Genomic DNA, 15,926 nt, shown 5'->3' on the forward strand with positions numbered 1-15,926 from the left:
GTCCCAACGAATCTCGAACTAAAGCGCCCATGCATGTTTTGCCTCTTTTTTCAGAAACAGCTCCGTCCACATTGAGTTTAAGGTTGCCTGCAGCTGGAGGTGACCATTGTGTTTCCTTCTGATGGTCGGGTTTCTGAGACTGGATCATGTTGTGTTTTTAAGATTGCTGGTAAAAGGCCAAGTATTCTTCTGCTTCCTACTGAATCCTGCTAGGGTTCTCACACTGGTACCTAAAAACAAATGCATTCCTGCTATTCCAACACTTCCACAGCATACAAGTTAAAAGGTTAAAACAAGATTCAGGTGGAAAACTTGTCTGAATATATAAAAGTATATCTAGCACATGCGAACCTCTTAAATTATTCAGAGCGTGTTTAAAGGGCGTACTTGACCACACCTTTTTCATATCCTTACAATCAAACAAAGCATGTTTGACAGACTCGGAGTATATGTGACAACGAGAGCAAATGGGAGATTGGAGACATTTTCTATTATAAAGGTTTTCACCAGTAGGTACGGTATTATGAGACAGACGAGAGATGAAGTGTTTTATTTTAGGGGGAGTATGAAGGCCCCAAAGGGATTTCCAGCAGCGTCTAAGGGTGTCAGAATTGGAAGAGGAGGGTTGGGCTATGTATGTGGAGGTTTTTGCAACATGATAACCGGTTTTGACTGAGTAATGGCCCGAGGGGGTGTGCTGCCAAAAGTAAGTGTCAACTCTGCTATTATTAGGAGGGGGAGAGAGAGGATCTCACTGATAATGTCCTGCGGGAAGTGTCTGTGGAGAAGGGGGATGTTCCAGTCACCATTTGAGACTAGTAGATCAGAGACATGGGTAAGATGACTTGGGAGGGAGATGGGGAGAAAACGACAATTCAGAATCCAATAGTCTTCTAGAATTTTAGTGGTATCTCCATTACCAATTCTTTTACAGAGACCAACTTTTAGAAGGGACTTACCCCAATGTAAGCTCTGCCAAACATATGAAGGCGAGTGGCCTAAGGAGGATTCCAAAAAAGTAGACCGAGGAAAGTATTTGGCCTTGAATAGTGTAGCAAGGAAGGATGATTGGTTTGTTTGGATTCTCCATGCTTGTTTAGCAAGCATGGCTTTGTTGAAAGGTTTCAGCGATCTGAACCCTAGTCCTCCTATGCTCTTTGAATTGCAAAGGGATCTCCAATATTTCCAATGAAGTTTTCGTTCTCCATCCTTAGCACCCCACCAAAAATTAGCCATTTCTTTCTCAACAAAACTGTAGAAAGAATCAGGAAGTTTAAAAACAGACATTGCATAGGTGGGTATAGCTTGGATAACTACTTTAAGAAGGATTTCCTTTTCCCCTTTTGAAAGATATTTACCTTGCCATTTTGACAGATAAGACCAAATTCCGTTCTTGAGGGGGTTGAAGGAATGACTTTTTGATCTACCAAAACATTGGGGAAATCTGAGATACTTGTCCATATGATTGGTAGTAGGTATCTGTAGCTAGTCTTGGATGAGGGTCTGGTACGTGAGGCTAGTATTTGGGGAAAAAAGATGGAGGAGTTTTGAAAATTAACAAGTTGCCCTGATGTATTCTGATACTGGGCTAGGGCCTCTTTGATAGCATTGCAAGCTTGGATATTCGATCTACAAAATAGAAGGCTATCATCAGCGAAGAGGAGATGAGAAATCTTTGGTGCAGTGCGAGTAAGTTTTAGACCAAAAGCATCTTTAGTGAGCTCATCGTGCTTTAAAATAGATGAAAGACCCTTAGAGCAAAGAAGGAAGAGATACGGCGAAAGAGGGTTTCCTTGCCTAATTCCCCTAGAGGGAACCACATGCCCCAAAGAATGACCATTTAGGTTGAACTTGAAGGTAGCAGTGGTTAGGTATTTCATGATTAAGGAAGTGAATTTGGGAGTGAATCCAAACTTAACCATGATTTTGCTCAGAAAGATCCATTCCACTCTATCAAAGGCTTTAGCCAAATCTAATTTCTGTTTTTAATAGAGTAAGATTTCTTGAGCCATGAGGATGTTGTCTGATATGAGGCGACCCTTTAGAAAAGCACTTTAGTTGGGAGAGATTAGGGGGTTAAGGACTAACTTAAGTCTGTTAGCTAGGACTTTAGAGATAATTTTGTAAACAATAGTGCACAAGCTTATAGGTCTATAATCCTTGAGGGTGACAGGATTTTTCATATTATGAATCAAGGTGACAAGAGTGGTGTTGAAGTGGGAAATATCAGAAAGATTATTGAGAAAATTTAGGACAGCCTCAGTGACATCTTTCCCCACCACATGCAAATTCTTTTTATAAAATTGATTATTGAAACCATCAATACCTGGGGATTTATCAGGGGCCATTTGAAAAAGGGCCTTTTTAACCTCAGTGGGAGAGAAGTCTTCATCTAAAATTTCATAATGTGATGGATCAATTCTAGGAAAAGAGCCAGAGAGGGCAGCATCAATGTCAGCTTCCTGAGGGCACTGAGAGGTGAAAAGATCAGAATAGTATGACTCAATGAGTGAAAGAATTGAATTAGTGTCGTCGAGGAAAACACCATCCTCAGTAGTAAGGGAATTTATATGATTGGCCCGTTTCCTGTTTGAAGCCGACTTATGAAAGAAACGAGTGTTTTTATCTCCAGAGTGGAGCCATTGTACGCGAGATCGTTACTTCCAGTAAGTTTCTTCTTTAAAAAGAAGAGTGTCAAGGTTTGCTTAAAACAGCTTTTGTCGAGACAGAGTCTCGGGGGAACTGTCATTCAAGTTTTTGGCATGTTCAAGCTCTTTTTGGGCTTTCCAAATTCTTTGTTGGAAACCAAAGAAAGCTTTGTTCTTCCAGTTTGAGAGAAACTGGGCACAAGCCAATTTGGTAGATTGGAGAGTTTGGATGGGAGAGGCATTGAGAGCATTAGATCCCCAAGCTTTTAACAAAACATCATTCTAGGTGGGTTCAGTGAGCCAAACGTTTTTGAAAAGGAACCGTTTAGTCTTGTTGTCTTGGGTTGGGGGCTGATGAGGGCCATTCAAGAGGATTTGAATGGCTCTGTGATCCAAGCCAAAAAATCCAAGTGATTAAGGATGTTATTTGGGTGGTGCATATGCCATAGAGCATTTCCAACCGCCCAGTCGAGCCTCTCATGACTGGTACTACTACCCTGATTATTATTAGTCCACGTCATACGGGGTCCATTGGGACTTAATGTTGGGTTTTATGCCGTAAATAAAACTCCATTTCAATGTAATCCATTTTATTCAACATCAATAAAGAAACAGAAGTATTTTTCATTCATTTGTGTATGTTTTGGTTCATCTTATCAATTGCTTGTCTATTTGATTTATAAATTCATCTGAAACCCTTTTCACATACTTGATCCTGTTTATTGTGCTGTCAACACATTGAAAAGTAAACATGACTATGTGAATTGTAAAGCCTGCTTAGTTTAATTTGGAAATTAGCAGTTAATTATGATTAATTATGAAAATTATTTATGGCTATTTAAATAATTTATTATACTGTTATTTATGGAATTCAGAAATGCATTTTTATGTCATTCAGTAGTTTTCATATTTTGCATTTCCGGTGCCCGGTATTTTGGGACTCGGTGTTTGGCTCAGTAAAAATCACAACTTAGCATGTTAGTAGTTTGGGACGGTTTATTAGACATTGGGAATGTCGGGAATGGCCGGGAATTTAGAATTTCCCAAAAATACCCCTTTAGTATGATTTATGTGGTTTTAAGGTGGAGGGGCAAAATGGTCTTTTTGCCCCATTAGTATTTTGTCTTTTAGTGATTTTATTATTTGAAAAATAAATGTTTATTTTATTAATATATGGCTGAAATGAATGATATATGTGTTGTTTTATTTCATTTTTTCATTTTATCAAAAAAATCACAAACTTAGAAAATTAGAAAACTCTCTCTTTTCCCTCTCTCTTTTCGGCTGGGTGCTTGGGGTTCAAGGGCTGGGATTTTCCTTGATTTTCAGCTAAATTCAACCTTATTTTGTAAGCTCTTGATTGTGGTAAGTGATTTCTAACTTCTCTTTGTGTTTTCTTGTGTTTTAAGAAAGTATGATGATGATGCATGCATGATTTTTGGTTGTTATTGTTGTTGTGTTTTATGTTTATTTTCAGAGGTTAAAGCTTGTTAGATTAGGGTGATTTGAGTTGTTTTGGATGTATGTTAATTAGGTTGTGTAAAGCTTTGATTTTTCTATGTAAAATAGGTGATTTTTGAAAGAAATGGTTATGTTCTGTTGCTGTGTTGTTGCTTGATGTTTTAGTTGTTTCCAGAAGTTTAGACATGCTTGATTAAGTAGAATTAAGCTGGTTTGAATGCATGTTGTTTAGATTTGCTCAAGTTTGAGTTTAGAACTCAAAACTTGAGCTCCAATGGTGATTTTTGTTTCTGTGCATTCTGGGTAGGTTTGATGCTTTTGAAATGTTATTTGGGATATATGGAGTAGGTCTGGAAGGTTTGAATCAATTTGGAGTTGATTTGGTTGAGATATGAATTTTTGAAGTTCTGTCTGCGAGGAACCGGAATTCCGGTTGTGCATCCGGAATTCCGGATGGGCTTCGAAAATTCCCAGAACCGGAATTCCGGTTGGGCAACCGGTCTACCGGTTGGGGAAATTTCAGAAACCCGTGTTTTCCTCGTTTTTATGTTTTAGGGGGTATTGCCATGCTTTTTATCGATAGGGAAACTTTTAGTTCCTAGTTTAAGTCCCCGGGAAGTGATTTAGCGTGTCACTTATAGTGTTGTGATTTTTATAGTTTAGGAGCCTATAATCCGCCGCTCAGCTAAAGTTCCAGTCAGGTTGACCGGCACACCTGAATTCGGAATCCAGGTAAGATTAGTATAACAGTATGCATATGTAGATTACATGTTTAGCGTGCATGTAGGAAGCCTGTTAGATTACATTAGTTATGTATGTTGGCTTCGAACCATCCAACCCTGTCACGTCGGTACGAGTGGAGTATGACCGGCGGCGGAGTATGACCGGTTCGACCGTCAGTCGACACTTGGTTGGTGGTTCCGTACTATTGACTTATCCCGTCGGTACGGTGGAGTATGACCGGCGGCGGAGTATGACCGGTTCGACCGATCAGGAGGATACTTGTCAATAGTACCGTCCCTGTGAACGTTCAGAACTCAGTACCATGTTGGACATGGCAGTAGTGGCTCAGTACCGTGTTGGACACGGCAGTAGCGGGACTCAGTATCGTGTTGGACACGGCAGTTAGGGTTATGATCAGGGGTATGGGCGTCTGATCATGACCGGGATTATGTATGAATATTATTATGCTTTTCTTACTGAGTCTGTCGACTCACAGTTCTACGTTTATGTGTAGGTAAAGGCAAGGCTAAAGCTGATGGACCGTGAGCGAGCTTGTGAAGATTGTACATGTCGGGGCGGTTAGGCCTGGAGCGTACGATCCTCGGGACAGCGAGGCTGATTTTGTAACTGGTCGCTAGGCGACATTTATTTTGTGTATCAGTTAAACAGCTAAATCTTTTGTAAATGATTTTATAATCGGGATCCCGAGTCTTTTGTAATATTATTTTATAAGTTTAATTAAAAAGTAAAAATTTTAATTAATCACGTTTTTCCATAAACCTCGTTGATTAGCAACGAGCTGCACAGTATGTTTAAAAATCACGTAATACGCCTATGTTAGTTAGGGTGTTACATGAATAAAGATTCCTAGATTTATCAGACACAAGGTTTTACTGATATGATAATCTACAACAGAGTTTACTTGCATTTGGAGAAATGCTATGTTCTTTCTAGAGCATTGGTTAAAGTAAAGCTCAGGTTGGGTGCATGAAGTATGCATCGGAAGGGACCGATATTGAACTTTGACATAGATTTATCAAACTTACCGTAATATCTATTCAAGTCAATATCGCCTAGTTGATCCTAGATCAAATGATCTTAATCCGGATGTGATTAGGCTCAATCTCAAGAGTGTTATTCGTGTTCTTTGATTTGTTAGTTAAGCCTACTTTTGGGTCAGGGTGATACGTACATTTTGGGAACACGGTAGTACAATTGAGTGGGAGGGCTAACATAAATATGGAATCTATAGCTTCTATCTGGCGAATAGAAAGTAAAGGATGATCTCCTTCGAGCTTGACCAAACAAAAATAAATGGTGGAGTACTCATTTCACATAGCTGAAATATCATTTATACGGGGTTAAGTGTTTTAAGGATAAAATACATTGTAGGGTGTTACGGTAATCTAATCCCTTTACAGTGTAGATCATTCATATAGAGGATCATTGATCAAATTAGGATTATAACAATGGATAACTAATGACGTGTCTATATGGTGGAACATATAGAGCGTTCTATATACTGAGAGAGCAATTCTAAGTTCTATGCGTGGATTCAACGAAGAATTAATAAGTCAGTGAATTTAGGTTATAAATTCTTGATCTTCTTATTGGAAGCTCGGTTATATAGACCCATGGTCCCCCTACTAGTTGAGACAATATTACTTGTAAGACTCATTTAATTGGTTTTGATTAATCAAATATAATTCTCAAATTAGACTATGTCTATTTGTGAATTTTTCACTAAGTAAGGGCGAAATTGTAAAGAAAGAGTTTTTAGGGCATATTTATTAATTATGATACTTTGTATGGTTCAATTAATAAATATGATAAATGACAATATTATTTAATAATTATTTATAGTTATTAAATAGTTAGAATTGGCATTTAAATGGTTGAATTTGAAAATTGGCGTTTTTGAGAAAATGAGATACAGAAATGATAAAACTGCAAAATTGTAAAAAGTGAGGCCCAAATCCATATAGCCATGGCCTACCACTTTTATAGGCTTTATCATCTGATATTTTCATTATTTCAATGCCAAATAATTCAAAACTAACCCTATGTGTAATGCTATAAATAGATAGTGAAGGCTTCAGGAAATTTACACTTTGACTTCTGGTTTCCTTCAGAGAAAAACCTGAGCCTTCTCTTTCTAAACCCTAGCCGCCACTTTCATACTCTTCTTCTTCCTTGAATAATTTCGAACCTCTTAGTGATAGAGTAGTGCCCACACACAGCAAGTGATACCTCAATATAGTGAGGAAGATCGTGAAGAAAGACATTCAACAAGAAGGAGATTCAACATTAAAGGAAGGAGAGAAAGAGATCCAGGTTCAGATCTTGATAACACTCTGCGACAGAAAGGATACAAGGGTTAGAGATCTGAACGGAAGGAGACATTTTATTCCGCTGCACCCAATGTAAGGTTTCTCATACTTTATATGTGTTTATTTTATAATCGTTTTAGAAGTCCATATTTAGGATGTTAATCAACATACTTGTGAGTAGATCTAAGATCCTGGTAAAATAATTTCCAACACTTAAAGCCTCCAACTGAAAATTATCCATGAGTTGGCAAAAAAAGTTTGAGGGTCCATTCCTAGAGTTACCATTAGATTTTTCATTTCAAGTTAAAAAGTAGTTAAAGTCGCCCTTGACAAACCAAGGAAGAGAAAAACAAGACAAGACAATCCTGGAAAGGATCCTCCAAGTGTGGATCCGATTTTCAGGGTTAGGAGCACCATAAAAGGCAGTAAGATTAAAACTAGAGAAAATAGCAGACGAGATAAAACAGTGAATATGATGATTAGAAGAGAAATGAGTAATAGTTACATCAATATCAGAGTTCCAAAAAAGAAAAAGTCCCCCACTAAGGCCAACACGGGGGACCTCAAAACCAAAATTAAACCCTAACTTAAGCCTAAACCAATCGATAGAGTTCTTACAAAGCTTAGTTTCAATAACAAAAAACAGAGAAGGCTTATACGTTCTAACAAGCAGGGAGAGATTTCGGAATGCTCGATCACTCCGCAGTCCTCAAGCATTCAAGCTGATGAGATTCATCTCTCCTGGCAGGCCTATGAATCTACAGGGCCTACCTCTTCACTGGACACCACTTCCACCACTTCCTGACCTGGTTGTGGCCTGTGTCTTTTTCAGCATTTTCGTCTGCTCATTGCCAATAGTGGCCAGTTGTCTCTTGAAGCTAGTTGAACTGGTAGATTGGTTCTTTCTTGGAGCTGCACAACGGGGTGGCCCTTCATTACTGCCTATTACAAATGCCATAGAAGTAGGGAGCTCAACAAAGGAGGCCGTTGGATGGGGTTCAATTTGGTTGAGCGGGGATGAGATCATCAGTGGGGCATTAAGTTGATTGGAGGATGGAGAAGATGAGCTTCGAGAGCCCGGGGTTGATGGCTATTGTGGGGAAACAGAACATGATAGATTCCCCCCACTGGCAAGAGACAAGAGAGCCACAAAATTAGGGCCGTGAGGAGCATGGATTTGGGAGTTGACATGGGTATTTTGGAGAGTGGAGCTAGTGACACCTTCTGGAACAAGAGGAGTACTCAAGTTTGGCTAGGGGGAAAGGAATAGACCCGCAATATCAGTGTAGTGTCCTAGATTGTTATGGAATGTAAAATCTTGCTGGAGGACTTGACCACGGGGGTGGTTAACTGGGATGAGGTTGCGATTATTGGGGCTCAGAGCTGGGGCAGTGGAGTGTGGAATTGGTGATCTGGGTTGATGGAGGAACGGGTTTGGGAGGAGCCCAAAAGGACTAGAGTTTGGACGGGCAGTACCACGCAGGACATTCTCATAAGGGAGGGGTGGTGGTTGGTCGGATTCATCTGAGGCTCTCATGTATTCAGTGCAAGAGGAATATGAGTGTCCTAGACGGCCACAGTAATAGCAGTGATCGGGTATATCCTTATATTTCAATTCAAGCCAAGTTGGGGAGGCAATTCCGGGGAAAAGGATGGGGATGCCACGGGGGAGTAGTTTGGTGACATCAAACATGATCCTAACCGAAAGTTAGGACCCCCAAGTTTCTAACAGTGAGGGTTGGTGAATCTCAAGGAGAGTGCCAGCAATTTGACCCAACAATTTAGCAAGAGAGACTGGCCTTCGAGAGAAAGGGATATTATAGACCTAGACCCAAAATGGGATTTTCCTCATAGATTCTGGGGATAGAGTAGAATCAGGGTCGGGTATTTCCAATAAAACAAGGCACTTATAAAAAATCTAAGGTTGATTCAAGATGGCTTTACGCCTATCCCCATCACAGTGGAAGGCAGCAAGATAAAGGTTTGAGTTTGGGGCTCTTTCCTTAACACTAACTGGAAACCGTCCCTTTCAGTACTTCTCCAGGAAATTCTTCAGGGCATTATGGTTAAAGTTCTTTGTAGTATACAGGGTGGCCATGAGGTGGAACTGAGGTGGGGATGGTGGAAGTCCCTCATTTGGGTCTGCATGATCAGCAAGGGAGTGTATAGTATTTTCAGTGTCAGTAAGATGAAGGGCTGTAGAAAAAGAGCGTGCTAAGTCTTCCATATTTGGCCAAATTGGAATAAACAAAGAAGGTAAAGATTTCGTGAGCACAAAAATGGCAAGCAGAAGGAACCCTAAATCTTTTCTTAAATAGGAAAATGGTGTTACAACAATTAAGATGAGTGCAGAGACAAATTCCATATCTCGAAGTACACTCGAGTATCTCAGGAATAACAAAAGGTGAAAAATTAATACCGAATCAAGCGGGGGATTATCCAAATCCAGCCCCTGACTAGGTAGGTAGACACAAGAATTAAGACTATAAACCCTATTAGAAATGGAAAGGACAGCAATAATCAAGATCAAGTAGGGATCTTCATGAGATTTGTTCAAGAAGGGGATCAAACATGTAAGGAAAGCATTAATGGATTGGTACGTCTGCCTCCAAATCGTCAGCAGGGATGTCGATTCCGATCACAACTGGTAATGGAGGGACGGTTGACTGTCAATCGTCATTAATGTTGAACCACCACGACTAGAGAAGGGTGGAAAAGAGTTTTTGGTAAAAATAAATCAGAGGATTCATCATTACTCTGAAAGTTTGATGAAGATGATGAAGAAATCTGGGTAGAAAGCATGCTTGTTGATTAGGAGGATATGCAAAGGTGCAGAGAGAAAAGCCCTTACACATCATAAGTATATATACAGATCAATGCTTGTCACTAAATTTTCACAAAATTTCTTAACCCTTCATATAGCACGCACACATATATTTATAGGAAGAGAGTTTAATTTAATTGACTGAACAGATCCTTACGATAGGAGAATTTTCGTATCTATATACTTGAAGCACATATATTCATTATAAAATTTTTTGGCCATTACAGCTACCTTGTGTATCTCAAATATTCTTTTGCCAGGATCATTTATACAAGCTACATATAAAGTAAATATATATAATATATATGAGTACATATATCGAGACCCGCATCAAACCCCTACTTTCATAACTTTGGTGCCATCGTTGAATTCATACCAATATATATTCACAAAGATTAAAATTTGGCATGTATATATATTGTATACGATTTGAGTTTTTAAAGGAATAATTTATTCCATTGGGATCACTTTCTTTTGCAACCTTTTAAACCACTACTGACTCATGTTTTCTTTCGTAGGTGATTTCAAAGTACCTTATTTTCTTTACGTCCAATGATTCGGTGTACATCAATTTATTTTTGTATATATACATATATATACGAGTCGTCTTGAGCATAAATGAGGTGTAAATGAGATTAATTTATTCTTTTTTAATCAAAATTTATATTTGACTGCAAATAATTTTGACAGTAAATTAATTTGTGGAATGGGGGGATCAGCATCCAATTTTTTTTTTGTGGAATGAGGGCACTCTATGGATGAGAGCATCCAATTTTTTTTTTTTTTTTTTTTTTTGTGGAATGGGAGCATTCCATGGATGAGAGCATCTAATTTTTTGTGGAATGATGAAGGCATTCGATGGATAAGAGCATCAAATTTTTTGTGGAATGAAGGTATTCCATGGATGAGGGCAACCAATTTTATTTATGGAATGAGAGCAATTCATCGATGAATCAAGAGACAATGAGAGAGGTAATGAACATCAAAATAAAGAGAGAAAGGAATAGGAATAATAGCATTCCAGGAATACTTACCCTTGAAGCTTGTTGATTGCTGCCAAAAATTTATCGTAGTTTTTTTTCTGTCTCTTCTCTCTCTCTCTCTCTCTCTCTCTCTCTCTCTCTCTCTCTCTCTCTCTCTCTCTCTCTCTCTCTCTCTCTCTCTCTCTCTCTCTCTCTCTTAGATTTTTTTCCAAAGTGTCGATCCTTTTTTCTGTTCTCAATTACCCTATTTATAAAGCCTACTTTCAATTTAATTTATATTTTTCTTTTATCAACTTCACCACCCATGTAACCAAATGGGTGAAAAAAAATAGGGAAGTGGGCAGTTAAAGAGTAGAGATAGTCTCCTGATTTGGCTCACTTAATTTGACTGATTATTATTTTTATTTTATTATTTTAAAATTAATTATTCCTTTTTAATTTTTTATAAAGAAATAATTATAATATAATAATAATAATTTTATTTATTCTTTTTTTTTCGTTCAACAGATGCCCCCCTCAAGCAAGTGCGTGTCATTTATGTACACGTGTCTTGTTTGAGAATTTTGTATTTGATTTTTTCTGACTTGCTTTTTTTTTTGTGCAGTATGTCTAATTTTGGGGGACTTGGCTCTCAACGAGCTCCAAATAATTTAGGAAGAGAAATAGAAATTGGACCATCTTATCGACGCTCCATTTTATTGACTGAAGTTAAAGTATTCAATGATCACCAAGACCCTATTTCTTTATGTAAGGTTGAAGATGTAATTTCAGGTGACTTACAATATCATTCTTCACTTGATGATAATGTTGTCCAGCACACCCGAGGCTTTGGTGCCAATTTCCAGGCTAAAGTTCTTGGGAATATTGACAATAAAAGGGATGTTGATATAGTTTACCAAGTAAATGTGGACTTTTATCCAAGCCTTCATCGTATTTTAGCAGAGAAAAAGGCCAATAACAATTTTTTCTTTCATGGACATACTGTATTTGTGACATATCTTATCGAATGGACATAAATTATTTTGCGTACAAATCAAGATACTTTGAATCGGGCTAGAATTTATGGAGCTATTTATATATCAAGATATCCATTCAACTATGAGAGATCTGTATGGCGAGCTTTTTTTGAACTTTGGGATCCTCTGTCTAACACATTTCATCATAGCAGCGGTGAGATGGGAATGTATCTGTAGGACTTGAAGGTTATTGGAGGGTTTCCTATTTTAAGAATTCCTTATGAAGAGTTCATACCTCCTAACAAAAAATTGGTTGGTGGCACTCCATATCATTCTACTACTGCAGAGCTTTTAAGGCTCCATGCTCAAATTTATAACTATTTGAAGAGTGTCAACGTTTGTGATAATAAATCAAATAATATAAATGTATCTTGGGAGCAATGGGTAGAATTTTTTTATAGAGGGACGAAGATGTTAAAAGGTGTGAAAGAAAACTCAACTCTCGAGACCGTAGGAGGAGACAACCAAAGGAAAGGTAAACCAAAAGTTAATTTTCACTCTATTCCATTGAACATTTCAAAATGGGGTAGTCTTGCAACCTTTCTGTCTTTATGGCTAAGTCGTTTTGTTTTTCCTACTGAGGGCTCTAACATTAGATCTGAAACTTTTTATATGGCTTCAATCATGGCTCACGGACACAAAGTTTCACTTGCACCCTCTGTTTTGGGATACATTTATCGAGCTTTATATAATTTAGCCATACATGGCCAGAGGCGAGGTCAAACCTTCTTACCTATGCATTATGTGATAGGTTGGTTAGCTGAGCATTTTCGTCATCTCTATAGTGGTTGGGATCTTACGGATCTTCCTCATTAAAGTAAGTATGTTGGGATCCCTACTGAACGTCGAAGCATGAATGGGGCTAGACATATTTTAAGGGGAGAAGATTATGTTATGCATCGACATATTCATTTCCCATGGAAAAAGATCTAGACTTTATGGATAATGAAGATTTATCTGATGAGAATTTTGAGTTATTGATTTCTATGCGTTCTTCTTTGTAACCCGTAAGAGTGGGAAACGATGCATATTTAGAACCTTATTATCCTAACAGATTTGCTCGCCAATTTGGTTTTGATCAAGGTGTGCCCTCAGATAAGTTTTGTTTGAGTATCCCTAGGAGGAGACAGTGTGGAATAAGCGAAATCGCTAAAGCTTGGGTTTTAATATTAAGGAAAAATACTGGTATCCACTTTCACATTCCTAGGACTACGTATGGGTCAATGCATGTGGTGGTACTATCGTTGGTGGGTGAGAAGTTGCCTTCCATACTTAAGGAGGTTTGTGAAGGCCATTCATTCAACATTATCCAAGCAACTATTCAAAGAAGAGGAGTCAAATTATGTAATCAAAGATATTCGTTTACTTTACTCCAACCCTAAGGAAGTTTTTTAGAGATGTCCTCCTGAACATAATGAATTTACTGGCGCTAACTATGCTGATACTGAGTTGGAAATTGGATCAAAAAAGTCCATTCCTTAGTCCCACATTTCAAAGAAAGGAAACATGCAAAGCATGACGAGTCTAGTCGTATTGAAGATGTCTCCTTCCCACTTACTCAAAGTTTAGAGATGCCACCATCTGATACTTGATTTGGAGCTTCTAGCCCTAGGGATGAAGAACTTATCGACTTTGATGGGTCTGATGATTATGTTAACAAAGGATTTGACAGTGAGGCATTGCCTGTAGAGCCAACCATTCTACCAGAACAAATTGTCTCAGCAGAGACGGGTGTTCCATCATCAGTTGTTCCCTCAGATTTGCTTATTCCTCAACCAGACCCAGTGTTGACAGTGTCAGCTTCAGCAATCACCAACTTAGACTTGAATGATCATACCAAAAGGTTTGTGATTCAATGCATGAAAGACATTCTTCATTTGTTATATTTTCCTTTGACCACATCAGACATTTCAAAACATCGTGCTGATGTGGGTATGCAACTTGACGTGTTGAGTACCCTTTGCGGGCATTATAAATGTGGCTTAGCAGAGGTTGCATGGCTCACTGACTCTATCAATGATTTTCTCAAGGCTCAATAAAAGTCTCTCGCTTCTGCTTAAGTTGTTCAGAATGCTTTTAGTCTTGATGAACCTCTTATCATGGACCTTCCTCGTCGTGATAAGGATAATTTGGCAGCTATAAATCGTTTGTCCATATCTTTCACTAACAAGACAAAGGATTTTGAAGATTTTAAGGCGGAGGAAGCAGAGATTATTGCAGCAGAACTAGCCATACAACAACAACAAGCTTAGTTTGAAGCCAGAAAAGCATTGTTTGAGGCAAATCTTTCTAGTCTCAATGATTCCTTGAAGGAGCAACGACATCTCATTGAGGAGATAAGTCGATCAAAGGACCAAGCTAGTGTAGAAAAATCCCATGAAGCTGAGAGAGCGAAAGCAACACTCAAGATTCAAGGAGAAGAAATCCAGAGAAGACTCGACGCTTTAACTTTGTTTCTTCAGATGGACTGAAGATCTTATAATTTTGCTTCTAAAACTTTTTAGTTTTAGTTGTAGTTTTTTTGTGTTTATTAGCCTTGAGGACTAATAGTATTTTGTCATTTAGACCTTTTTAAATTTTGACTCTTCCGTTAGGAGGAATAAATAATATATATTTTATTATTTTGCGGCTACATCCATATTTGTTCTAATTGCCTCCGTACCCTTTTAAGGGATCAAGCTGTTCGTAGTTCTTTGCATTTTGTTTTCTATTACAGGGATAAGAAAGGATATTTTGAAAATAAGTCTATTCAATAGACTTAACAAAACTTCCTGTTCCTAGTATTATAGGTTTGAGTTTATCTAAACTTATGGTTTGTGGTATACCTGGTTATTTAATTACTCTAGTACGAGCAACTTACTTTAGTAAGATGCTGAAGCATTTTTATTTTCTCGTGGCTAAATCTATAGAACCTTCTCGATTTCTAGACATAGATTTTATTTAACTAAGGAAAAGTCTAAACTATTCCAAAAAAAGATAAAAGTCATTAAAGAATTCCTTAGGATCAACTGTGAGAGGTCTTAGATATGCTTTAGTATGCATTACACCAGACACATGCTGTTGAGTGGGAGAAATGAGTTGTTATCAGATTAATCCAGGAAAATAACATTGGAAGACAATCAAGTAAATCTTAAGATCAAGAAGAGGAACTATATGTTAGTCAATAAGTGTAGTATTTAATACTCTTAGACTACACCAAATCGGGTTTCTAGACTTGCGTTAGTGCAAGAAAGTCTACAAATGAGATGGTGATTACTCTGGGGTGGAGTAGTGATTTTGGAGAAGTGTAAAAACCTATCTGAGTCTCTAACTCTACCAGTGAGACTGAATATTAAAGTTGTAGGAAAAACACTTATTCAGTCTATGGACAGTTCTACACAGTTTTTGGCATTGTACCAACAATTTATTAACTACTAGTGTTACTTCCTGACTAACACTGAAGTAGTTTCCAAAAAGTAAAGAATCCAGTATCCCTAGAGGAGTAGACATATAGAGAGGAATTTCACAATATCAAGGATTTTGTAAGGAAATGTAATGGTGGAGAAAAAGATTGTATTGAATACAACTTGTCAAATCCTATTATGGAATGAATACTACATACTACACTTGATCTAGATATCAAGGTGTTGAGATTATTTGAAATGCACTTTTTGTTTTATATTAGTGCAAGTGGGAGTTTGTTGGGTTTTGTGCCCTAAATAAAACTCATTTCAATATAATCAGATTTACTAATTAATAAAAGATCAGAAATTATTTTATGTTGCATGGTTCACATGATTTATTTCGTGATTATGTTTAATGTATAAATTATATTAAGTACAGAACATATATAAATATGTATATATTTGTTCATGATTATAGTGTCGTTAGCACAGTGGAATATAATCATGATTATATGTTCAAAAGTTTAATTCCCATGATTTGTTAGTTTACTGGATTTA

The 15,926-nt window shown here is 37.7% G+C and overlaps 1 protein-coding gene across 1 annotated transcript; it reads right to left on the reverse strand.

The window, feature by feature from the left end:
• Positions 1-630: 630 nt before the first annotated feature.
• On the reverse strand, positions 631-1,880 carry LOC133036797 (uncharacterized). The gene is made up of 3 exons (XM_061113540.1): positions 1,560-1,880; positions 1,359-1,423; positions 631-1,252 (listed from the first exon to the last, which is right to left on the reverse strand). Exons 1-3 carry the CDS (start codon positions 1,878-1,880, stop codon positions 631-633), a joined length of 1,008 nt encoding a protein of 335 aa, XP_060969523.1.
• Between the last annotated feature and the right edge of the window lie 14,046 nt (positions 1,881-15,926).

Source organism: Cannabis sativa, chromosome 4 (assembly GCF_029168945.1).
Source record: "Cannabis sativa cultivar Pink pepper isolate KNU-18-1 chromosome 4, ASM2916894v1, whole genome shotgun sequence".
NCBI lineage: Eukaryota > Viridiplantae > Streptophyta > Magnoliopsida > Rosales > Cannabaceae > Cannabis > Cannabis sativa.